The sequence below is a fragment of the Lipotes vexillifer genome, unplaced genomic scaffold, assembly GCF_000442215.2.
Source record: "Lipotes vexillifer unplaced genomic scaffold, Lipotes_vexillifer_v1.1 scaffold496, whole genome shotgun sequence".
Taxonomy (NCBI): Eukaryota; Metazoa; Chordata; class Mammalia; order Artiodactyla; family Lipotidae; genus Lipotes; species Lipotes vexillifer.
Window position 1 is genome coordinate 7,329,136 of NW_006786690.1, and position 24,201 is coordinate 7,353,336.

General features: G+C 46.6%; 1 protein-coding gene across 4 annotated transcripts in view; it reads left to right on the plus strand.

The window, feature by feature from the left end:
• The window catches only part of CAPZB (capping actin protein of muscle Z-line subunit beta), a 139,351-nt gene that overhangs the window by 40,128 nt on the left and 75,022 nt on the right, over positions 1-24,201 (plus strand). For all 4 annotated transcript variants that reach the window (XM_007459246.1, XM_007459247.1, XM_007459245.1 and 1 more), the window contains exon 2: positions 23,907-23,996. In XM_007459246.1, coding sequence (XP_007459308.1) covers positions 23,907-23,996 — 90 coding nt within the window. The remainder of the gene's footprint in view (positions 1-23,906; positions 23,997-24,201) is intronic.

Below are 24,201 nucleotides of genomic sequence, written 5' to 3' on the forward strand. Positions count from 1 at the left end.
GCGGAGTCTTAACCACTTAACCACTGGACAGCCAGGGAAGTCCCTTTAAGTGGTTCATCTTAATGGTTGTACCATAATTTACTTAACACTGGGCATTAAGGTTGTTTTCACTTTTTGCTACTATAAAGAGTGCTGAAATGAATGTCTTTGTAAAAGCTTTGTGTAAGACCTCTGCAGAATTCTGGGCCAGGGGGTTTGTACCTGAAGAAAATATTTTTTCTCCCAGTTTGGAACTGTTTTTGCAAAATCGCTTTCTAGAATTCTTCTCTGAATTTCTACTCCTTGAAATGACTTACTTTGACCCCAGGATTTCCTGGAGATGGCTCCTTTATGTCAGGTTGCAGTACAGGACGGAAGTGGCAGGAAGATAAGTGAAGAGCCAAACCAGGGCTCCTGACGATGGCGGTGCCCTTAGGAGCCAGGATGTCCTTTATCTCAACAAAATCTTGCAGTCTGGACAGTGTTTAGGCACACTGTGTTTTCTGTAAATAGTCCTTTTTTGTTGATCCTTGGTTTTCAGCGAATGTTTTGGTTGTTTTAAGAGGGTCCAAAGAGATTTTTGATCACATTCAAGCCAGAGTTGCCAAAGGGTGGGGAGGTGGCAGCACGGAAACAGAAGGGGCCAGAATTCCCTGGCAGTCCAGTGGTTAGGACTCTGCACTTTCACTGCCGAGGGCCCAGGTTCAATCCCTGGGAACTAAGATCCCAAAAAACAAAACAACAGCAACAACAAAAAACCCAGAAGGGGCAGCCTCAGGGGACACACAACTAAAGGAGGGGGAGGTCGAGGCCAGTATGCATTCCGCATGCCCTATCCTCCCCCCCCACGCCCCACCCCCTTGCTTGCAGAAGTTCTTCAGAATCTGAACAGAGGTTTTAAACCTGGGATGTTTGGGGCATGAGAGGGATCTGTGAATCCACCAGATATCTTATTCAAACTTTTGTATGTATGTGCATTTCTGTAGGGAGAGGGTCTGTAACTTTCATCGCCTTCCCTCTGGGCTCACAGAGGGTAAGAAGCATGAACTGCCTTGGAGGTTTGGTGTCTTCCTTAACAAGGAACACCGTGTCTGGTGCACACCCAACGCTGTGGGCACCATGCGTCCACTGTGTGGTTTTGGTCAGGTGACCTAGCCTCTCTGCGCTTCAGTTTCCTCATTTGTGAAGTGCTGGGCACACAGGAGGCACTCATATTCCCATCAAAATTATTACTTGAATTTTTGGCTCACGAAGGTTTTAAAGGCAGCCATGGACCAGAAATTGACCTGGGTAACCTTTTTTTTTTAAAATATGTATTTATTTGGTTGCACTGGGTCTTAGTTGCGGCAGGCGGGCTCCTTAGTTGTGGCAGGCGGGTTCCTTAGTTGCAGCATGAGAACTCTTAGTTGTGGCATGCATGTGGGATGTAGTTCCCTGACCAGGGAACGAACCTGGGCCCCCTGCATTGGGAGAGCGGAGTCTTATCCACTGCGCCACCATGGAAGTCCCAACCTGTGGGTAACCTTCTATCTCTCACAGCTGGGCCCTGAGTTGGGCGATGGTTGTGTGGTTCTGTTATACAGTATCTTGTTTATTTTAAAATAAGGAATGGATTTTTAAAAATCCTTTGATAAAAGTAAGACATGCTCATTGTATAGGAGGGTATAATTATTATTTTTAAGTGTTTGGGAGGGGGAAGGTATGAAATCAAACCACTGCTAGAAGGCTGCGTGTTCACCCATCTGAACACTGGTGGGGTGGGTGAATGCAAATGACGAAGCCTTCTTTTAGTGCAGTTGGTGTGGAGTTAGTTACCCCAGCACGAAGGAGCTGTATTTTTATGGCAGCCAAACTAAAGCCAGAAGCAATGGAACTTTCCTGAAAACAAACCAGAGTTGCAGATTCTGGAGTGTCTGGTGGCATCTTTACAGGAAACCTGTGAAAACGCAGCTTTCCAAGTTGAAGGGGTTTTGGTGATTTTTGAGGACCCTTTGGTGTTTTCGGTCCTTGAAGCTCCTGTTCTGTTGCAAAGCTTCATGTAGGGTTTCCTTTTGCTCCTTTAGGAGGGCTTCCCTGGACCAAGTGCAAGCGAGAGGCAGTTGCCTAATGTCTGGCAACCATTAGACTCAAACAGGCCTTGAAGTCTGCAAGAGCCTGGCTTAGGTGGCACCTGGGACTTCACGCAAGGGAGTGGTGCCCGATTTAAATTTTTAAAAAACTTTTTATTATGGAAAATTTCAAGCATATAATATAATGAACCCCACTTACCTGTTGCCATGGCCAATCTTGTTTCATCTATACCCACCCACTCTACCCTCTCCCAGCTTAAATTAGTTTGAATCAGATCGTCTGGTTTTATTGTAATGAGCAGACTGGGCCTCTCCATTCTGAGAACAGAATTCTCCTACACACTGTACCAAGGTCTCATCGGCCAGAGTGATCACTGGCTTTTGTTTTTTTGAAAATTGTCAGTTTATATACTTTTCAGCCCCTTTTATGATTAAAAAAAGTAACGCATGCCCATTACAATTGGAAATCACAGACAAAGCTTAAAGGTATATGAAGCCCTCTATAATTCCACGATCTGGAAACACCCATAGTGATGATTCTGAAGGGGCCCTGTGGATGCCTCAGGGCTGCGGCTGTCTGTACCTTCTGCTCTGGCCACCCCCCGCCCAGAATCATCATCGTTGCCTCTGCCTCTTTGGAGCCTGGGGAGGGTCTGATGTGGTCCTCTGCCGTTTGAGTGAGTTGGTGACACACTGGGTGCCAGTTGTACAGAAGGGTTGAGCACGCCCATCACCACCCTCCATCAGTGGCTCGTTCTTTATATCCGTGGTCGGTACTCAGGGGATGAAGTTAAATGGATGTGCTGTACCCCACTCCCACTGGGCCGACAGGGCCTTCTGTTTCTGCCTTGAAACCCTTCTCTCCCTGAGCTGGGCGGATAACAAAGCTGAGTCCCAGAGAGAAAGGTAGTGCTCCCAAGTATACCTCCTGCACTCACTCCACTTCCAAGGAAAGTCCTCAAGCAGATTAACTCCTGGTATGCTGAGGCCACCAATGTGCCATGTGTCCCCACCCTCTGAAGGCTGTGAAGGGGTAGACACCAGGCTTAGCACAAGTGCACAGCCAAGAAATGCACAACAAACTAACTGGGATTCACTCTTTCAGAGTTTTCAGCCCTGAGTATTATTATGTGTATTTTCTAATTTCATTATTCTTGGAAAGCATGGTTTTAATGTAATAGTCTGTCTTAAGGATGAACTAGAGTAAATGAGTAGAGTTGGATACAGTGATAGCTATCCAGACACTAATTCTGAGTCACTCTGCTTGGGGGACCTCAGCTTGGGTGTCTGCAGACATTTCCTTCTTACCTTGTTCACTGGGGTACAATCCACACGTCCCAGCAACGTGGCTTCGGATCCAGTGGTTGCCGTCCAGAGCAGTCGGCCTTAGGCTAAACTGAGATTTACCCTTTCACTGTGAGGAAAGGTTGGACTGAGCTGCCAGGGTTGCATTTCAGGAGAAATGCTTGATCTGTGTAAGAGAGCAAATTGTTGTTACATCACCTTTCCCAGCATCATTTGTAACAAATATTCATTACAAATGAATCTTGTATTAAAGTGTTTTCTGAATGGTTATACCTCGAAGTACTTTCTAAGCAGTTTATTGGGTGTGCTAGTAAATGTGTGTTGTGTTTTACCTCAGCTGTTGGAACGTTTGGTAGCCACCCCTGCCTGGCTGTGCTCCAGCCCTGTCCTGCTTTCTTATGCCTGGGCAGAGGGTGTAACGGCAGCCGGAGAAACTGCCAAAGTACTAGATGTTAGGACCTTGATTCCATCAAAAACAAAAACAAAAACAAAAACAAAAAACGCAACAAACCCCAGCGGCTGAATCTAACAGGAATAAGATCTAAGATGAGTGGCATGCGGTAAAACACTCAGCGAGTCAGTGGAATTAACCCCAGGGACACCTGATGGTGAGGGGTCCCAGAACTGTGTCACATGCAGGGCACAGGCAGAACCAGGAGTGTGTGGCCAGGTGAGGAAGGGTGTGATGATATGCTTCAGGGATTTGAGGGGATGTTGCTTGGCCAAGAACTTGTACATCTTTGGATGGCCCTAGAGGACAGAAGAATGGACAGCGGGTGAGTTGCAGAAGTTCATCCAGCGCCGTGTGGAAACAGGCTGCCTTGGAACGTGGGGAGTTTTCCCCCTCTGGTGACGATCAAGCAGAGGCTAAGAGACCCAGTCCTTTAGGGATTTCCTAAGGGGGAAGTGGGCCTCTGAGGTCAGTAACACTCTGAAATTCTGGATTCTTTTAGAACAAAAGACCTTTAACTCAAAGACTTTACTAGTTGATACGGTCTTTTCCCATATTAATGCGAATGTGCGTGGTTACGTTCTACAGGGAGGAGGTGGTGGTTAAGACCTTTATTTCTGTAACGTAGAACATTTACGTGAAGCGGGGTACTTTACCTCGCCTTTCCACTGTGGGAGCTTTGCGAATACTTCCAAGGGGCATGTTGTTTCCTGTCTCTCTGATGGGCTCGCCTCTTATCCAGCGTGTGCCACCACACTCCATACCTCCTTGGACTTCTGTGGTCTTGGGTGGAACCCACTGATTTTTACATCCTGCAAGAAAGAATCCTGGCCAATGAGGAAATCTGTTTTCCATCACTGATTGGAAATGGATTCCTACCCCTGCCCCCTTGCTCTGGATTTAATCTTCCTATGAGAATCAGCTAAGCCATTTCCCCCCTTCACAGGACATCCCAGCACTGACCAGTGGCCTGCCGTTGGTTACAACGGAAGCCAGAAGGAGGGTGGGCAGCCCTTGCTGGTGACCTTGAAGGCTACTCAGGGCCTGTCAGCCTCTGGTGGGGACCTGTCTGTGTACTGACTTCTTTGAAAAGCTCAGTGTGTCTGAGAGCTGAGATCCTATCCTGGGCTCTCCCTGGCCCCCTTGCTCCTGTGCTGAGGCTCACTAGGGAAGCCGCACAGGGAAACGGAAAGAGGTAGGGCAGATCTGGTCTGGGTTCTAGTTCCGCATGTTAAGCTTGGACGGGGCCCCGGATTCCGCAGAGGGCGTGGGAAGCCTCTGGGATCATCTCCCAGAGCACCTCGGTGCTGAGACCTTGGGAAAACCTCCTCTTTCACTCAGCATGCTCTGGGTTTCCATAAGTTTCCTTCCTGATTGAATTTTCTCATTAAAACCCGCATTCCCTAAGCTGTCGGGCAGCAGTACACTTTTGAGGTGGAGGAAGAGTGGCCAGCTCTCTTGTTTCTCTTCTTTTCTCCCCCACCTTTCCTGAGGTCTCACTGAAGCACTCTCAGTGGCACATATGTAAAGTGTGCACAATTTGATCGTTTCTGGTTGTTTTATGATAACATGTAACATCTGCCTCCCTGCACTCCCCTTCCTCCTGCGTCTGGTCCTGCACTCCCTAGCTTTCCAGGCTCTTAAGAAGCAGCAATCCAGCTGGCAGAGCTGGAACAAGTGTTTCCGTAAGCATTCCCACGATCCTTGAAGTGAGGAGTGTGACCTCGGAACCATGTGCCGAGTCCCCTCCCCTGATGGAGGAGGAGGTGGGAGGTAAGAACAATACTTGGATGGATGGATCCCTGTCTGGGGCACAGCCGGAAAGCTGAGCATTCGTAGGCCATCCAACCACTGGCGTTCTCCTGGGATTCAAGGGTTAGAGGGGAAAGTGAATTGATTTCTACCTTCATGTGAGAGGCAGGAGCCAACAAAACAGCCCCCTTTGCTTTTGTAAGCTCTCCAACAGTGCCTCCCATTCGTTTTGGTCACAGAACTTATGAGCTAAGTATAAGAAAATTGGCAAAGTACAGCAAAGATGTTTTCTCTTTGTGTCATGAAGCTCTCCCGTTGCTGAGTTGAGGCTTACTTTGCTGAGGTCCCTGGTAAACAGTTTATTCGGTTTCCCTGGGCTGGTGGGAACACGGGGAGAATGCCTTCCTAGCTTTGGAAACCTAGGAGGGTGTCTTGCTGTGACAGGACCCGGGACGAGTTTCACTGCCCATTGTGTTTTGTTTCTAAATCGCTTTTCCAGTTGCAGATTCTCCATTTCATATCAGGCCTTTCAGACTGTGCAGAAGGGGTGTGAGCGTCTTTGGCCGGCTGACTTTGCAGTCTGTATTTATTCCTGTGACCCAGAGACAGGAAGTAATTGACATTACCATTTATTTCCTTTATTGGAAATTAGCAAGCATCCCACTCAAAAACTTATTTAGGAAAGTATGTGTCCTGGGGCTCAGTGGCGTGCTGCGTGGTTCTGACTGCAGTTTTCCTCTGTAGGTGAGGAATGTCCGAGCTGGAGGTGATTAGGGTAATAACATCCCAGCCCTTGAGTCGTTCAACACCTTGTCCTCAAATTTCTCCCCATCCTGCCCTCAGAACACACTGAGAGGGCCTCTGGCCTGAGGCAGAGTGATATTTCTTATATTCATGGAAGACCTTATTACTCAGTGAAGGTTCCAAATTACAAGACTGCTTTTTAAATTTATTTATTTATTTATTTTTAGCTGCGTTGGGTCTTTGTTGCTGTGCGCAGACTTTCTCTAGTTGCGGCGAGCGGGGGCTACTCTTCGTTGCGGTGCGTGAGCTTCTCACTGTGGTGGCTTCTCTTGCCACAGAGCACGGGCTCTAGGCATGCGGGCTCAGTAGTTGTGGCTCACAGGCTCTAGAGTGCAGGCTCAGTGGTTCTGGCTCACGGGCTTAGTTGCTCCGTGGAATGTGGGATCTTCCCGGACCAGGGCTCGAACCTGTGTCCCCTGCATTGGCAGGCGGATTCCTAATCACTGCGCCACCAGGGAAGTCCCAAGACTGCTTTTAATGAAAGCAGTCAGTCAGTGGATTTCTGTATCTGGATGAGATTACAGTTTTATCTCCTATGGAACAGAAAAACACTATTCTGAGAAACTGAGTGTTCAGATTCATAAAGAATTATCATGTAAGCCATCCTTGAACTTAGGCTCTGTAGACGTGCATGTGGAAATAGACTCAGCCCAAATCACTGAGCCTGGTCTAGCCCTCCTTTGATCAAACCACCAACCCATCAGGCTCTGTGGGCCCAAGAACTTGCTGGTGCCGTGCCTGGATGCACACAGCCCAGCACTGTTTTCTAGAGTTTGGCAGAAGGCCAGAGAAGCCTTTATTTTGAAATTTTAGGTTATATCCTTCTACCTTTTTCCCCTTCGTCTTCTCTGTTGACTTAACATGTAAAATGTATGCAGTGGCTATGTCCCAGGTATGTGCTAAGTGCTCTATGAGCATGAACCCCACTTGATCTTTAAAATAACACTATGAAGCATGTGCTGTTTAATTACCCTTGTTTGTTTGTTTTTTGCGGTACGCGGGCCTCTCACTGTTGTGGCCTCTCCCGTTGTGAGCACAGGCTCCGGACGTGCAGGCTCAGCGGCCGTGGCTCACGGGCCCAGCCGCTCCACGGCATGTGGGATCTTCCCGGACCAGGGCACGAACCCGTGTCCCCTGCATTGGCAGGCGGACTCTCAACCACTGCGCCACCAGGGAAGCCCTAATTACCCTTGTTTTACAGATGGGGAGACCTGAGGCTCAGAAGAGTTTAGTTACTTGTCCAGGGTCACACTGCTAAAACCTGGCAGAGTCAGGATTTGAATGCAGACCTCTCTCTCAAACCTGTACTGTTAACTAGAGAGCTGTCCCTCCCTTGCTGCTCAGCTATGCAAAAATGTACATTAAGTTCCTCTTCTTTTGGAGACTTGAAAACAAAGAGGTGGCTTCTGTGATCCTTAGGATGAGAAGGGAGCATGGTGGCAGCAGGTGGCCTGGCTGCCGGCAGTACGGGGTAGGCTTTGGGGTCAGACCTGCCTTTGAAGCCCAGCCCCACTGCCATTACCTGTGGAACCTCACGGTGTTGCAGTTTCTGCATCTGAGAATAACACTAGGACTTACCTCCTGGGACTGTTTGTAAGATGAGGTGAGACAGTGGCATATAAAGCACTTAGAGCAGTGTTTTAATACGTTTTAGCTATTGTTTTTATTAATGCCTTCTGAGCCCTTAAGTCCGAGCCTGCCATGGAGTAACCGCCCAGTGACGGGCGTTGTTGGCAGTGGTTGTAGTGTTGCTGGCAGGGCCTGCTTTGGACGGTAGAGGGAAAGGTGGTCCTCATAGTGCTGTGCAATGTTTGAGCTTAGTCTCTGGTTTTCAGAAAGATATCTTGGGATTGGAACTTGTTGCTTCCCTTTCTTTATTTTTGCTCATTGAAGGACTTTAAGCTCCTTACTCAGCCACCAACTTTCTTGAGACGTAGCACTCAACGTTTAGTTAAGGATGGAAGGAAAGAAGGTTTTGAGCTTGTGAAAAATGTCTTGTTGGCAAGATGTTCTCTAAGGAAACTTGTCTGTTGAGAGAGGAATGGTGTTTTCACTCATAAAGATCGGTTTCCTCTGGCTCAAAAGAGCGAAAAAGGGGCGTCCGTGCCCAGTTTGATTTTTCAGGCTCTTGATCCATGGCTACCCACTTGCATGCCTTCAGGTGATGTTAACCACAGAAGTGGGGGGAGGGGTGTGTGTGTGTGTGGTAATGCCATGTGGGAATGTTAGAGTCCTGTGCCCTCTGAAACTGAACTCTGTGGAAGAGGATGGTGACAGTACCTGTTGTTTAATTGAGCACTTAATATGTCTCACAAACTCTACTAGTTTCTTCATCCTTTATGATATTGTCCTCAAAACAACGCTGCAAGATAGGTATTATTGTTAGTTTCATTTAACAGATGAGGGAAATGAGGCTCTGGAAAGTGAAGGACTTTTCCAGACCTCCATTGCTAGGAGGTGGCAGTGAAGGATTTAAATCCTTGTCTGTCGGACTTCCAAGGTCCTCTTTGCCACTCACAGCCCAACAAGGGGGTCAGTCTTAGGTCTTAGATATCGAGGCCGGAAGGACCTCGCTTTTAGGCATCTCCCTGCCTGGTGGGTCCTGACACCTGGAAGTTTTGCAACAGGTCTTAGGTTAAATTTACAAATTTATCACAGACTGGTAAAATGTTGCCTTGTCCTTCACTGTCACCAAAGGCTATGAAGGCTTTGGGGATGTATTTGGAGGTGCCAGAGGGCCCAGCACTGTTTTGGGAATTCCCTTGTACTGTGATGTGCTGTGCCCGTGGTTGATAGCATAGAGTGTGACCCTGTAAGAAGGAGCTGCCCTTGAGCTGGGTAGGGCAGGCAGGGATTTGGGGGTTTTCCACGTTGATTCACACTGGCATCTGATATAAGAGCTCAGGAACCCAGGGAAGAAATGGGCCAGCTGCTTTGGTTGACGCGTAAACACTGTGTTCTTCTTTTCCTCAAACCTCCCTTTGGATATAAGTTAAAAGGCAGGGGCTTCCCTGGTGGCGCAGTGGTTGAGAGTCCGCCTGCCGATGCAGGGGACACAGGTTCGTGCCCCGGTCTGGGAAGATCCCACATGCCGCGGAGAAGCTAGGCCTGTGAGCCATGGCGGCTGAGCCTGCACGTCCAGAGCCTGTGCTCCGCAACGGGAGAGGCCACAACAGTGAGAGGCCCGCGTACCGCCAAAAAAAAAAAAAGAAAGAAAGAAAGAAAGAAAGAAAGAAAGAAAGGCAGCACTGCCCTCTTGCAGGTGAAATACTTAGGTTGATGGAGGCTTTGTCTCCTCCAAATCCCTTAAATCTTGCTGCTTTCCCATCATGACTTGTCCATTTGTGCTGTTTGCAGTTTGGACTCGGGCTCTCCCCCACACCTCTGGAAGCCATGTGCATTGTGTTATTGGCGGAAACCCGTGGCCAAATGTTACGGATTTCACCCAGGCCATCTTATAACTCAGCTTGGGGGAAGGTTTACGTGAATTGGCTGCTTCTGCTCTGAGAAAGGGAGGATACTTTTCTCAGCCTTTGTCAATGAACATGTGGATGATGTTTTAAAAAAAAAAAAAAAAAAATTCTTTAACTCTTCTTTGGAATATAGGGACACTCTGCTTTAATCATCTTTGACTTTGGTGAAAGGCTTCTTGAATTTCTTGTGCCATTGAGGTAGAAGTGGACAGCGTGCACGACATCCATTGAAGACGTCTCAGAATCTCCCCTACTTCTGTGTACAAAGTGGAGGGATTAGTCTCTTGTTACATGAAGCCAGCCAGGGTCCTGCAGAGGCAGCAGCTATAGACATCTGTGAAACATCGATGATCAGACAATAGGTAATGGCACCTTGCAGATCTTCTGAAGGGGTCCAGGAAACCATCAACCAGAGAAACTCTGAAAAAGCCTCTACCGTTTTTGAGAAATCCACCCGTCAGTGATAGTGTTTGTGAGAATAGAGTCTGTAATGCAGGGGGACAGGAGATTTCAGAATTTGGTAGGAGGTAGAACTGTCCATAATTTGCCCAACCTGGAAGAAGAGACTTCCTGCCCCTGTCTGATTTTGTGAGCTAGCAAGTTGTTCTCCAAGTCCTTCGAAATTAATTTTCTTTTAGTTTGGGTTGGTTAACATTCTCTAGAGATTGTTTGGTCACAGGAAGCAAAACATGTTTTGTTCTGTGTCCTTCTCTGTTATTTAGCGCCCAGGATCTAGGACAAGTCACTTAACCTTCTGAGCCTTGGTTTATTTATCTGTAAAGCTGGGATAATAGTGCCCATCTCAAGGAGCTGTTGTGATGCTTTCCCAAAAGCCACACATGCAGTGTCTGGTCCACAGTCGGCCCAGAAAGTAAGCTAGAGAAAAGAAAATGCTATCAAGAAAATCATAAGGAAAAGAAAATACACTTACAGTACAAAATATGTATTTATTGAAAAAAATCTGTGTATAAGTGGACTCACACAGTTCAAACCCATATCGTTCACGGGTCAACCGTGTAAGTATTCTTAATGATGCCATTGTTAATTCTAATATACAGTTTTATTTTAAATTGTATTTTTTAAAAAAGTAAATTCAGTCCCATTCTTCACTTTTGACGTACAGTTAAACTGTAAGCAGTTGGAAAGCGCTAAACTGTATAATAAATAGATTTGTTTTCTGGTCCTGGCTCATTTGCTGTTTAGTTATATGGTAAGTTTTAATTAGTTATGGATAAGTCTGGGCCTCAGTTTTCCTCATTAAAGAAAAAAGAGGACTTCCCTGGTGGCGCAGTGGTTAAGAATCCACCTGCCAATGCAGGGGACACGGGTTTGAGCCCTGGTCCGGGAAGATCCCACATGCCGCGGAGCAACTAAGCCCACGAGCCGCAACTACTGAGCCCACACGCTGCAACTACTGAAGCCCGTATGCCTAGAGCCCGCACGCCACAACAAAGAGTAGCCCCCGCTCGCTGCAACTAGAGAAAGCCCTCACACAGCAACGAAGACCCAATGCAGCCAAAATAAATAAACAAACAAATTTTTTTAAAAAGTTGCCAATTAGATGGTTTCTAAGATCCCCTTTAGCCTAACATTTCTGTGATTCTGTTTTAAAATCTGGAGAGGTAGAGGGGAGCACACCCAAGATAAAATGCTCCATCCAGTTCACCCAGCTGGCCTGTTAGCAGAGCCAGGAAGAGTGCGTGAGAAATCTGGCAGACGGAGATCCATCCGGAGCCGTGGATATTCAGCTGTCATCTCACCTGGGGTGTTTCCCCGGGTAGACTCATCACCGCTGCTTTGTATGGCAGAGTCATAAAGAGCAGGCGGCGCTTGCCTTCAGGTTGGGTGCTGATTGGGAACCGAGTTTCCATGCATAGAACGGGTCATCAAGATTTCTGAGGTACTGGCGGGGCTGGATAGAGGTGGAGGATGCCGGAGGGAAGGGGCATCTCTCTGCTCCCAGGGGAGGTAGAAGACCGCAAAATACACTGCTCACCTTGCTCTGAGCAGTGACTGCTTGAGCGGTTAGAATGTGCTTGCACCGTTGTGCCTCCTTCGGGACCCCGGTCGGCTAACTCCTCGTTGAGAGTTTTCGCCATTCCACCAAACTCATCAGGTAAACTTTGTCCCTGCAGAGAAGCCATTCCCGGTTCTGCAGTTACAGATTTGGGGAATGTAAACATTGAATCAGTTATCTGAAACCGTTTTCGTCCTCAGCCCGTAGCAGAGATAGAGCTCCACCTCCTGAGTGATTCATTTTGGATCCTCCACTCCCTGAAGGGACGTGTAAGGGAAAAATCAGCGGATGGCTGTTGTAGTGTTTGACACGGAGCCTGAATGTAGGTTGCTAAGTTTTGCTCCAGAATAAATATATCTTGGAAATTCTCATTGCTGGATGGGGAGTCAAGGTAATTTTGGGGTCTGTGCTAGGACTGTCCCATTTGTACGTTTCTGATGGCCTCAGCTGGGCTTGGGAACACCGGTAACTAGGGAGAAGGCGAAATGGCGGGAATATTTCTTGGTGCCATTCCGGACTGGAGAGATGGGTCAGAGGACTTTGGAAAGAAGGCCAAACAAGGAGAGGATAGTACAGAACAGAAAAACAGAGGGCAGAGGATCTTTTATGGGTGAATATGGACTTTGGTCAGCTCTTACTACTGTTTTCTGCCCAGGAGTTCTGTCCCTTCTCCCACTCTGGTTGTAGGGGAGACGTGCACTCCTCGTAAACAGGGCGCAGTTGCTGTGAGTGGGGGAGAGTTGTGGCGTCTGCTCTCCTTTGCTGGTGCTTTAATGACTTGGAAACTGAAATAACACTCCGCCTGCGTTTCTAGAGACTCCTGGCAGCCTAAATGGAAAACTTGTGTCAAATGAGCAAAAAATCAGGGAGGAAAGGGCCGTTGAGCACCCAAAAACTATTATGTTAAAGTCCTAGCAGATACGCCATGTGCTTCACATCCTGCGAGAGTTCCTAGCACTTGTAGAGGACGGACAGTGGGGATGCCCTCAAGGGTCAGAAGCTGCGCCACACACGTCACCTCATTCCCAGTGGCCCCGCAGGGTGGAGCATTGTTAGGCACATGTTTTAAGGTTTGAAAAACTGAAGCTCCAGGGGATTAAGTGATGACTTGCTTACTTTCACCCTGCAGGTTAAGTGGAAGAATAGGAACTTTTATTATTGGATCACATCTGTGCCTTTACAGGCTTAGACTTCTTTGAGAAAAGGACGAAAGCTGTGGGCCCTTAACCTTGACACACACACACACACACACACACACACACACACACCTACACCCCTACACCCCTACACTGTCAAGGTGCTCACAAACTGTGGGACTATGACTCTGGATCCCAGTTTATGAATCTGTGATTTATTCCTTCTCTCAAAGTTGGGGTTTTTCCCGTGTTCTTTTGTTTCTTTTTGTTTTTAACAAATAGGCTTCTAATTTCCTAACCCATAGCAGATTAGATGAGGGAGTGTAGCTGATGGCCTGTCCAAGAGGTAGAAAAATTTAAAATGCAGACACAGGCGCCGTGTTCCAGGAATGGGCACTCCTAATGGTGTCCTTGGCCAGTGAAAAGTGGTATGACTGTGTTCATTGCATTGTCCTCTGTATAAAAACATGGACCTTATAATACATTTAAGAGGGAGTCCCATCTTTTAGGATTAATAGAAAGTTGGTACATTTGTGCCTCAGTATATCCATGGGGGATTGGTTCCAGGACCCTCTGCAGAGACCAAAATCCAAGGACACTCAAGTCCCTTATATAAAATGTCATAGAACAGTGATTACAGTCGGCCCTCTGTATCCGAGGGTTTCGCATCCCTGGAGACAGAGGGCCAGCTGTGCTTTGCTTATCTGGAAAAGGTCACTGGGAGGAGTGCCCCGTGCCTCTGTGATAATGGGATAGCTCTAAATATAGAGTAGGAGGGTACAGTCCTTCTTTCTTGCATCTTTTTCTGGCTGTATTCTTCCCTGGGTCACGAGCTCCTGGAGGGCAGGGACCACGTCTCAGTAGTTCAGCTCTGTGTGCCCAGTGCCTCCACGTCACCCAGCAGTTGACTGAATCAAGTGGAAAGATGGCATGGGTGTAGTAGCAACCTCTCATCATGATACAGGATCAAGTGCTGATTCTGCCACTGACTGTGTGACCCTGCACAACTTTCTCTGAACCTCATTAGCTGTCTGTAAAATGATGGGGCAGGGCTTAGATAAACTTGAAAAGTATATCCAGACCTAAATTTCTGTGATCTGGCAGATTTTTTTTTTTTTTTTGACCCAGAATTTTATTGTGTCAACAACCTGGTTTTCTTTCTTTTTTTTTTTTTTGGCCATGCCATGCAGCTTGCGGGATCTTAGTTCCCCGACCACGGATCGAACCAGGGCCCGTGGCAGTGAAAATGATGAGTCCTAACCACTGGACAGCCAGGGAACTCCCCTGGCAGAATTTTTTTTTAAAGCAGAGACTCGTAAAGTGATTGTTTTAACAGTGCTCAAAACCACATTAACCCAAGGCACTGAATTAATTCACCTTGAAATGGTTAATTTTATGTTGAAGATGACCTTGGCCCAGCTGTGATGATATACAGTGGACCCCAAAAGGTAAAAGGAGGCTTGATCTGCCAAATGGGCTTTCACTGTGGTTTTGATTAACTTGGTATAGGGTTTTGGATTTTCCCATGGGAAGGAAAGTCATCCCAAGGGAACGCTTGTGTTTGTGTTTGGTGAGCCATCAGCCTCCATGTGCTGCTGTCATCGCTGTGTCCCTTCCAGAAGATGCAACTGGAGGACACCCAGTCAGTGGAAGAAACACTTATCTTTTTATTAATCCAAACTGTGCAGTTTTCCAGAGTGACCTACAGATGAGTGGTTGGCTGGGCTGGCCTGTGAATCTTCCCCAAATGGCCCCCAGGACAAACTTTTCCTGAGCCACATGGCAGAAAACAGATTCAACTATTAAACAGAGTTGCTTGTTGGGTCACAGATTATACAAGACAAACCATGGTTAGATTAGACTCCATAAATTTGTGATAAATCAGCCTGGGCTCCAGTGAAGTTTACCTTTGTGTTGTCTGTGAGGTATTTGCTAAGCCTCTTGGGAATGTAAACAAGTGAAGGTCTTGATGAATTTAAGAACAAACTGTGAAGGCCTTGAAGCTTTGGTTGGTTGTTTATGTATAGACAGATGTTATTAAGTAATGATCTGGGGACTTCCCTGGTGGCTAAGAATCCGCCTGCCAGTGCAGAGGACACGGGTTCGAGCCCTGGTCCGGGAAGATCCCACATGCCGCGGAGCAACTAAGCCCGTGTGCCACAACTACTGAGCCTGTGCTCTAGAGTCCATGCGCCTAGAGCCCGTGCTCTGCAACAAGAGAGGCCACTGCAATGAGAAGCCCGCGCACCGCAACAAAGAGTAGCCCCGGCTCGCCGCAACTAGAGAAACCCCGCGCACAGCAATGAAGACCCAACGCAGCCAAAAATAAAAATAAATAAATAATTTTTTTTAAAAAAAGTACTGATCTGCCTCAGCCAGTCACTAGAGCAGGCCACGTAGGATTTATGCTCAGAAAGCCAAGCAGTTTGAGTTACTGCTTGTCCTTGAAATTACAAACACTATTTTAAAAGGGCACACACAAACATACACACACCAGCGAGACTGCAGCATCATCTTCTAGCAGGTGTTCCCCACTGGAAAACTTAGTCATCTCAGACTTCTCGTTTCTAGTAGGTATACCCTTGACTTGTCTGTCCTGCCTCTTAAAGTCTTTGACCCTCCCGTCCTCTCCAGTCCTACAGCCAGAGCCCTGGTTGCTTTGGAGGCCACTCTTCTGACCCTCTTGCCCCCAGTCCCGTCTCTGGTCAGACTGTGTCCCCACAGTCACCAGAGGCATCCTTCTGTATCTGTTACTATTGCATCTAACAAAGTCACTCCAAAACCTAGTGACTTAAAATAACAGTAATCCTCACATTATGCATCTCCAGTGGTTTTTGGGGGCCAAAAACTCAGGAGAGCCTTGGCTGGGTGGTTCTGGCCTGGGGTCCCGTGCTGTTGCAGTCAGACAGCTGAGGCTGGAGCACGGGGCTGGCTGGGGCGGCTCACAGGGTCACAGGGTCTCATCATGTGGCTTTTCCACCTGGGCTCCGTGGCTCTTCCTTACAGCAAGGCCGCCTCAGGGCAGTTGTTACGCTGTTTACATCGCCGCTTGGGGCTTCAGGCGTGGGTGTTCACCAAGCAAGGTGGAAGATGATGCTCTTTTCTGGCTCAGAAGTGACAGAGGTGAATCCTGCTATTCTGTGTTGATAAAAGCAGTCACAAAACTCTCCCTATTCCAAGGGAAGGGGACGCGGACTCCACCTCTCAGTGGAGGAATGACAGAGTCACATTGTAACGGGGCGAGGTGGTGGGAGAGCTTGCTAAGGCCGTTTTTGGAAACTGTAATCCGCTTCACCTTCTACGACACGACAGTATTCCTCTCAGTCCTCTGTGGAAAAATCTTCCGGGGCTCCTGATCCCTTCTGGAGAAGCACATTTTAAAGTTTTAAAGGCCAAACAGCTGTACCTATAAAGTCGACAAACGCAAGACGGCTGGGAGCAGCGAGGTTTTGTCCCCAGGCCTTGGAGCTCCGCGGACCTGGGAGCCTGCTGAGGACATCACTGCCCTCAGAGGGAGGGTTTGGCTGTAACCCAGCCTTGCTGTGGGCCCTGGTCCAGGGCCACACCCCACTACATTGCCTTCCTCCGAGCGTGCCTTGGCTCTCCTGGCCTCTCCTCGTCTCACTGCACCTGCTGCCTCCGTGTCTGCCCGGGGCACCCCTGCTTAGCCCGTGATAACTGGTGCGTGTACCCCCTCTTCTGAGACATCTTTTGCAGTTCCCTGTACCGCTCATATGGACCTTTGTGAAACGTTTTTCATTTTTGTGGATAGGTGTGTTTATTGTATTAAGCTTTTTTGAGTTTATTGCAGGTTGGGACATGTCCTGTTCTCTGCATCCCCACCTGGGGACTGAATAGCTGTTGTTAGGTGATGATTTCCAAATTAGTCTCTGCCTTTTTAGTTCATTGAGTAGGCCAAGTTTCACAGTTCTGCAACTTGCTGGCAACACTACCCAGTGTCTGAAAATTCCCTAGTAGATTTTTTAAGCTGTAGTGTTATATTTGATTTCTTATTCTGAAAAATTGTTCTAGTCTGTATTAACAGTTGTTTTACTTGTTGTCATTTTTAAGCAGTTTGTGTGTTTCTTCCAGTCGTGAAAAAGGAGCAGAAAGTGAAACATTCCCCAGCTCAGTTTATATTCTGAAAAAACACAACCAAAAATCTAAACCGACACCTTGAAGCCTCACCAGCTTAAAGCAGGGGAGCTGTCCCCTCCATATTCTGACATCCTAACAAGGACTCATCTTCTGTCTTTTTCTGTATAGATTTTGACTATACCATAAGTTCCTGGAGACAGGGACTTCGTTATGTTAACCATTCAGTGTCAAAAACAGTGCTTGTTTCCTAGGAAACCCTCAAATAATTATTGAATGACTTAATAGAATGGGCAGAGAATTATGGAGAGTAAAGTGAAATGGTCATTCTTTTTTTTCCCTAAATTTTAGTTATTTATTTGGCTTCATCGGGTCTTAGTTGCGGCAGGTGGGATCTTTCGTTGCAGTGCCCGGGCTCTTCATTGCTGTGTGCGGACTTCTCTCTGATTGTGGCCTGCGAGCTCCAGAGCGCATGGGCTCAGTAGTTGCAGCATGCGAGCTCTCTAGTTGAGGCACGTGAGCTCAGTAGTTGTGGCGCGATGGCTTAGTTGCCCCGTGGCATGTGGGATCTTAGTTCCCCGACCAGGGATTGAACCCTCGTCCCCTACATTGGGAGGTGGATTCTTAACCACTGGACCACCAGGGAAGTTCATCATTCTTTTACTATGTACCTTTCAACCTGGAAAACGCCACCCATGGAAGGTGGAACTGGGAAAGCTCGTTTTATGAGGTAAGTGTCTAGGATCAGTTAGGGTTTCAAAGGAGCCATCACGTGGAGAGCCCTTGGTCATGGGGTGGCAGTATATTCAGAATAATGGAAAGCCGGGAAGCTTCTATGTCCCATTGCTCTAGACATCACACTTGCCTCATATGATCATATGCCTCACATGATAGGCTCTTTTGTGGGTGGTTCCTTGAGGGTCAGGACTAGGTTTCATTCACTGGGCCTGATTCAGGGGCCTGGCCAATGGCCGGCACTCAAGGCTTGGTTGTTGAATTGAAACCTAGTTGTTGGCCTGCAGGGGGCTGTTGAAGGGCAGGGTGGGTGTGGTGGGTGCATCTGCGCTTAGACTGGGATACAGTGCACAGCCCACTAGAAGGACTCTTAGAGGCCCTCTCCCCAAATCCCAGACTATGAGGTTAAGTGAGCAGACTAGCTCGCACAGATATCCAGTGACAGGGCAAACTTTGGACTCTGAGCTCCTAATTCCCAATTTCTGTCCTTGTTTGCTCTTGTTTGTATTTTTTTTCTATTACCTTTAAAAAATATTAAGTGAAGTGAAACTGTGACAGTGAAACAGAGAGCTCAGAAATAAACCCGTGCATATATGATCAATTAATTTATGACAGAGGAGGCAAGAATATACAATGGGGAAAGGACAGTCTCCTCAATAAATGGTGTTGGGAAAATTGGACAGCTACATGCAAAAGAATGAAACACAATACACAAATATCAACTCAAAAATGTTTAGATCCTTGATAACTATAAAGGAACATATTAACATATATGTAAGTTTAAGCAACATGATATTATGAATATCATTGAATCCATTATTCTGTGCAAGACTTAGATGAGTAGCAACTTTCGTCTTCCCTAGTGGCTTCTTCCCTTATAACTATTCTTCTCACTCTTCTGAATTTTGTATTTAACATTCTCTTGTCTTGGCTAATAAGAAAGAAAACCTTGCTATATTGGTTTAAAATACAGACGTACACATACAAGCGCACTGTGCGTGCGTGCGTGTGCGTGTGTGTATCTAAGTAACAGTTCAGTATTGCCGGGTTTTGAGCATCCTAGGTAGTCCCCTTGGACTTGCTTCCACTCCCCCACCATCATTCTATTTCTGGGGCCACTCATGTTGTTGTACGTAGCTGTGGACCATCCGTGTTTTCTTCATTCTCTTGTGCTATTTCCCGTTTGGGACCCTCAGGATTTGGGATGACCCCCCCTACCCCCCCAAGCCAAAGGCTCCAGTTAACTCTAATTTTAACTTTTCACAAGCTGTCATTAAGCTTTCCCATGTTGCTTGGCTTATGGGAAGCTTTTAGTCATTTTCTAGTTTAATGCTAGTTAGACATCCTTAGCCTTAGAAATTTGTAGTGAATATTTCCTATTAAGATTGTTGGGATTAATGCAAAATACAAGTTAGACCATTTTGCAGTAGTATTTTAGTGCTTTCAACTCAATCCAGTCAGAGGACTGTCCAGAAGGAAGCCTTCATGCTACCGGCACCCTTGGAGGGTGCAGCCGTGGTCAGCGTATTGGGGTTGGGGGCATGTGAACAGGCTCCTTGGAAGGGTTAAAATAGTGTCTTTTCATGTTGATCTTCTCTGGTCAAGTTATGACTTTCCTTTTCCTGGATAATACACTACTCAGTTTCTAGTTAATCCCTTCTGAACATCCCACTGTGTTCTGGATTAAAGATTCAGTGTAGAATTACGCTATTGCTGGTGGGAATGGAAAATGGGACTGCCATTATGTATGCCTCCATATCGTTTTCCATGGTAGCTACACCGATTTACATTCCCACCAAAAGTGTACGAGAGTCCCTTTTTCTCCACATCTTCACCAACATTTCTTGTTTCTGGTCTTTTTGGTGATGGCCATTCTGACGTGTGGGGTGTTGTATCATTGTGGTTTTGATTTTCGTTTCTCTGATGGTTGGCAGTGTTGAGCATCTTTTCATGTGCCTGTTGGCTATCTGTGTTTCTTCTTGGGGGACTGTCTTTTTTGTTTTGTTTTTTTTTTTGATATTGAGTTGTAAAGCTAATTATATATATTGAATATTTAAAAAAAGATTCAGTGTAGCTAGGCTTATATCTAAAATTTTTTTCTAGTTCTCAGGAGTATTGTTAATATCCAGTTGAGACAATTTCCAAAGATGAGCCGTTTTTAGGGTTACAGGTAGTCTGTGAGTTAGAATTGTATGTAAAATGTTCTGTGCCGTTTTCTGGGGCCTTAGCTTTGACCAGAGTCTGGGAGTCTGTAGTCCCCAAAACAATCCTTTTAAACCAAGGTTTCTCCAACTTGGCTCTACTGACATTTGGGGCCAGGTTGTTGGGGTCCTGTACATCGCAGATGTTTTGAAGCATCCCTGACACCTACGCATTAGATGCCAGTAGCTGCCTTTCCAGACAGTGATGACAACCGAAAACGTCCTCATACATTCCACATGTTCCTGCGGGTTGGTGGGGAGGGCGAAATCAATCCCAGTTGAGAAACACTAATTTACACCTTTGAAAAAAAGAAAAATGACTTGATTTTTTTTTAAGGCAGTTTTAGGTTCAAAGCAAAATTGAGCAGAAGGTACAGAGATTTCCCATATATGCTGTGCCCACCACACATGCATAGTCTCTCCCACTATCAGCATCCCCTACGAGTTACAATTGATGAATATACATTGGCATGTCATAATCACTCAAAATCCATAGTTTTCATTAGGGTTCGCTCTTGGTGTTGTGCATTCTATGGGTTTGGACAAATTTAAAATGACACATACCCACCATTATATATAGTATTATATAGTGTAGTTTCACTGCCCTGAAAATTGTCTGTGCTGTGCCTACTCTCATCCCTCTCTCCCTTCCATCCCCTGGAAACCACTGATTTTGTTACTGTCTCTATAGTTTTGTCTTTTCCAGAATGTCATATAGCTGGATTCATATAGAGTATGTAGCCTTTTCAGATTGGCTTCTTTCACTTAGTGGTAGACATTTAAGTTTCCTCCACATCTTTTCATGTTTTGATAACATTCCCTTGTCTGGATGCACCACTGTTTCTTTATCCATTCACCTACTGAAGGCATCTTGACTGTTTCCAAGTTTTGGCAGTTATGAATAAAGCTGTCATAAACTGTTTTGGGCAGGTTTTTGTGTGGACATTAGTTTTCCTCCTTCCTGCCTCCCTCCCTCCCTCCCTCCCATCCTTCGTTCCTCTGCACCAGGTCTTAATTGCGGCATGCGAACTCATTAGTTACGGCATGTGGGATCTAGGCACGTGGGATCTAGTTCCCTGACCAGGGATCGAACCCAGACGCCCTGCATTGGGAGTGTGGAGTCTTAGCCACTGGCCACCAGGGAAGTTCCTGGACATTAGTTTTCAACTACTCTGGGTAAACACCAAGGAGCATGATTGCTGGATTGTGTGGTAGGAGTATGCTTAGTTTTGTAAGAAACTGCCAAACCGTCTTTGGAAGTGGCTGTGCCATTTTGCATCCCACCAGAGTTACTGTTGCACCACCTGCTCTTCAGCTTTTGGTGATAACAGAATTCTGGATTTCATTCATTCTAATAGATGTGTAATGGCACCTCATTTTAATTTGTATTTCTCTCATGATGTAATGTTGAGTGTCTTTTCATGTGTTTATTTGCCATCTGTATATCTTCTTTGGTGAGATGTCTGTTAAGGTCTTTGGCCCATTAGTTTACGCCTTTTAAGTAGTTTGACTTGAATCATTTAGGGTTTTCTCTTCTTGCACGGCCAAGGGAGCACATAGCTGTTTATGGAGTTTGAATACCTAGCTCCAGATGAGAGCAACAGGAAAGATTTCTGGGTTGGGTCGAGTGGGGCAAATGTTATAAAATACTTACATTTTAAAAATTAAAACACGTGTTTGCACACATACACAGAAAACACTCCCAGTCAAATGTGTACTACTGCGTATTAAACAATTCACAGGTATTAATCAGATCATTCCAACAACCCTATGAAGTAGATACTATCCCCGTTTTATGGATTATTGACCTTAAAAATAAAACAGCCAGTTATTTTACCAGTAAAATGGATTTATTCAGGAATTGCAGAGAATTGCAATTCAGGGATGGAATAGCAAAGACTATAGGCAAGTCCAGAAAACAAAGGAGAGGAACATTATAGAGAAAAATGAAGTTGGGGTGGGGGGGTTGCTTAGAAGGAATGTCCATCAGAGGAAGGCGAGAGTTCAGGGTGGTGATGGCTTCCCATTGCCTGGGCTCGCTGCTGGATAAGGAGAAATCCTCTTTCCTCCTGCTGGCAATACAAGGTCCCTCTCTTCCTGTTGGGGTGTGTAATTGATGCCTAGTGCTGGTGCTCGAGAGCTCCCCCTTCTGGCCTCCTGACTCCACTTTAAATGTGGTTTCCTTTATTCAGTTTCACAGGATAAATAGAGGTTCCTGGAGGTTAAGAAATTTTCCCAAGGTCCTAAGTTAATGAATGGCAGAACAGAGCACTGAATATAAGTCTCTCTAGTGTCAAATCAGTTTATCTGTGTTCTTGACCCTAGAAGTGATGTTAAAATGTCTTCCCATGTCAGCTGGCCACACCCATGTCCCCGTGGCCTTGGCTGGCATAGAAGGCATGGCACAAGTAGGGAATACCTGGTTGCTAGAATGTTTCACTAAGCAAAACAAGTGCTCTAAGGTTTCTGTAGCGTGTGTGTGTTTCTTTGCAGGGTATAGCCAGTTTGTTGTGTGTCCCAGAATAAACTGTCACTGATAACCATCTTGAGCAGGGGACAGGTTTTTTGTTTTTGTTTTCTTTTCCAAAAACAGCCTGCTGTATATGCCACATCGATTACCTGGGAGTGAAACTGCTTCCAGTTAACTTATGTGTTACGTCTCTAGTGTATACAAAGTGGGCCCTTGCGTCCCACAGCCTGTTTGTGGTTGATGTACCTTGAAGTGCAGGTGGTTGGATTCAAAGGTTATATTTCATTACCGCCAAATGTGGCATTTCCAGGATTACCTTGTATACTTTATAAAGATTCTTAAGCGTGTTGTTGTAGGGCTTTCAAAAATCCTGAGATTGGTCTGCGCAGAGCAGATTCAGGATACAAATCAGGTAGTGCCTCTGGTTAGTTGTGTTGGGGGCTCCACGCACCTTACTTGCACTTCTTAGCGTTGCATGCAGTGGTCTTCATCATTTTCCTGGGCCCACCTTTCCCACCTTATTTCTGGTTGCTCCTCTCGAGCCTCTGGCCTTCCTTCTGTGTTACAGCCCACTGTACACTGAATCAATACTTTGCACCCTACTAGACTCTCTACCGGTCTCACCCCCACTCAGTTCCTTCCTTCCCCTCTCCACTACTTATTGCATGTTTATGGTGACTGGCACGTGGTGGCTCTCAGTAAATATCTGCAGCATGAATATCAAATGAAGAGATTATCGTGAGAATGAGGGCAGTCTTTATCCTCTCACGCCCCTGCGGCAGCACTGACCCCGATTTACGCACTTGTTGTTCACTTTGCCAGCGAGAGCGAGCTCTCGACTGTAGATGTTTCAGGTCTTGGTCTGTTTTGCCGGGGCCTGGCGCCTGGGAAGATGGTCCCAGCCTCAGTAGAATGACTGAAGCACTTAAACGTTTGTGCGCATCTTGCCGCTTGTTCTTTGTCTGGCTTTGTCCCTGGCTTGGAGCTCATCAGAGAACCTGGTCAGGTGACATTTCCTGACGTTCATGTCCAGGTTACAGCAAAGAACAGTGCCTAACCTGCTGCTCGAGCCTGATCACTGCAGGACCAGTTGGGAGTTAATACGTCTGCTGGTCTGGAGAGCTGCTGAAGGAAGTTGACGAGGCTTTGAGACGTGGACTGAGCAAGGCAGCTTTCCAAACTCTCCAGCCCACTTCCACATGCTTGACTGTTTTTTGGATGCCTCCACTTGAGACAGACACTGCCATCCATGAGGGACTGGCTAGTCTCTCCCAGGAGCTGTGCCAGAGGGCCCACTGCAGACCTCTTTGGTCTCAGGGTACCTGGGCAAGCTGCAGCTGCCAGAATGCTTTTGAAAAGGGGGTTTTTGGTGTTTCTACTGGCAAAATGACTCAGACACTCCTGTTTCTCCTTTGACAGAGTGATCAGCAGCTTGACTGTGCCTTGGACTTGATGAGGCGCCTGCCTCCACAGCAGATCGAGAAAAACCTCAGTGACCTGATAGACCTGGTATGTGCCTTGTTCTTATGGTTTTATTTGGGGCTGGGGCTCGTACTAGATTGCTTTTGTGTACCCTTTTTCACACACAATTCAGATCACACAAGAAACCTCCTCTGTCTCCAACTAGACACCACCACTGGGTTATGAGATTCCTCCAGAGAGGAGATGGGTTTCCTATGATTGTCATTCTTTCAGTGCCACCTATGTAAATCGA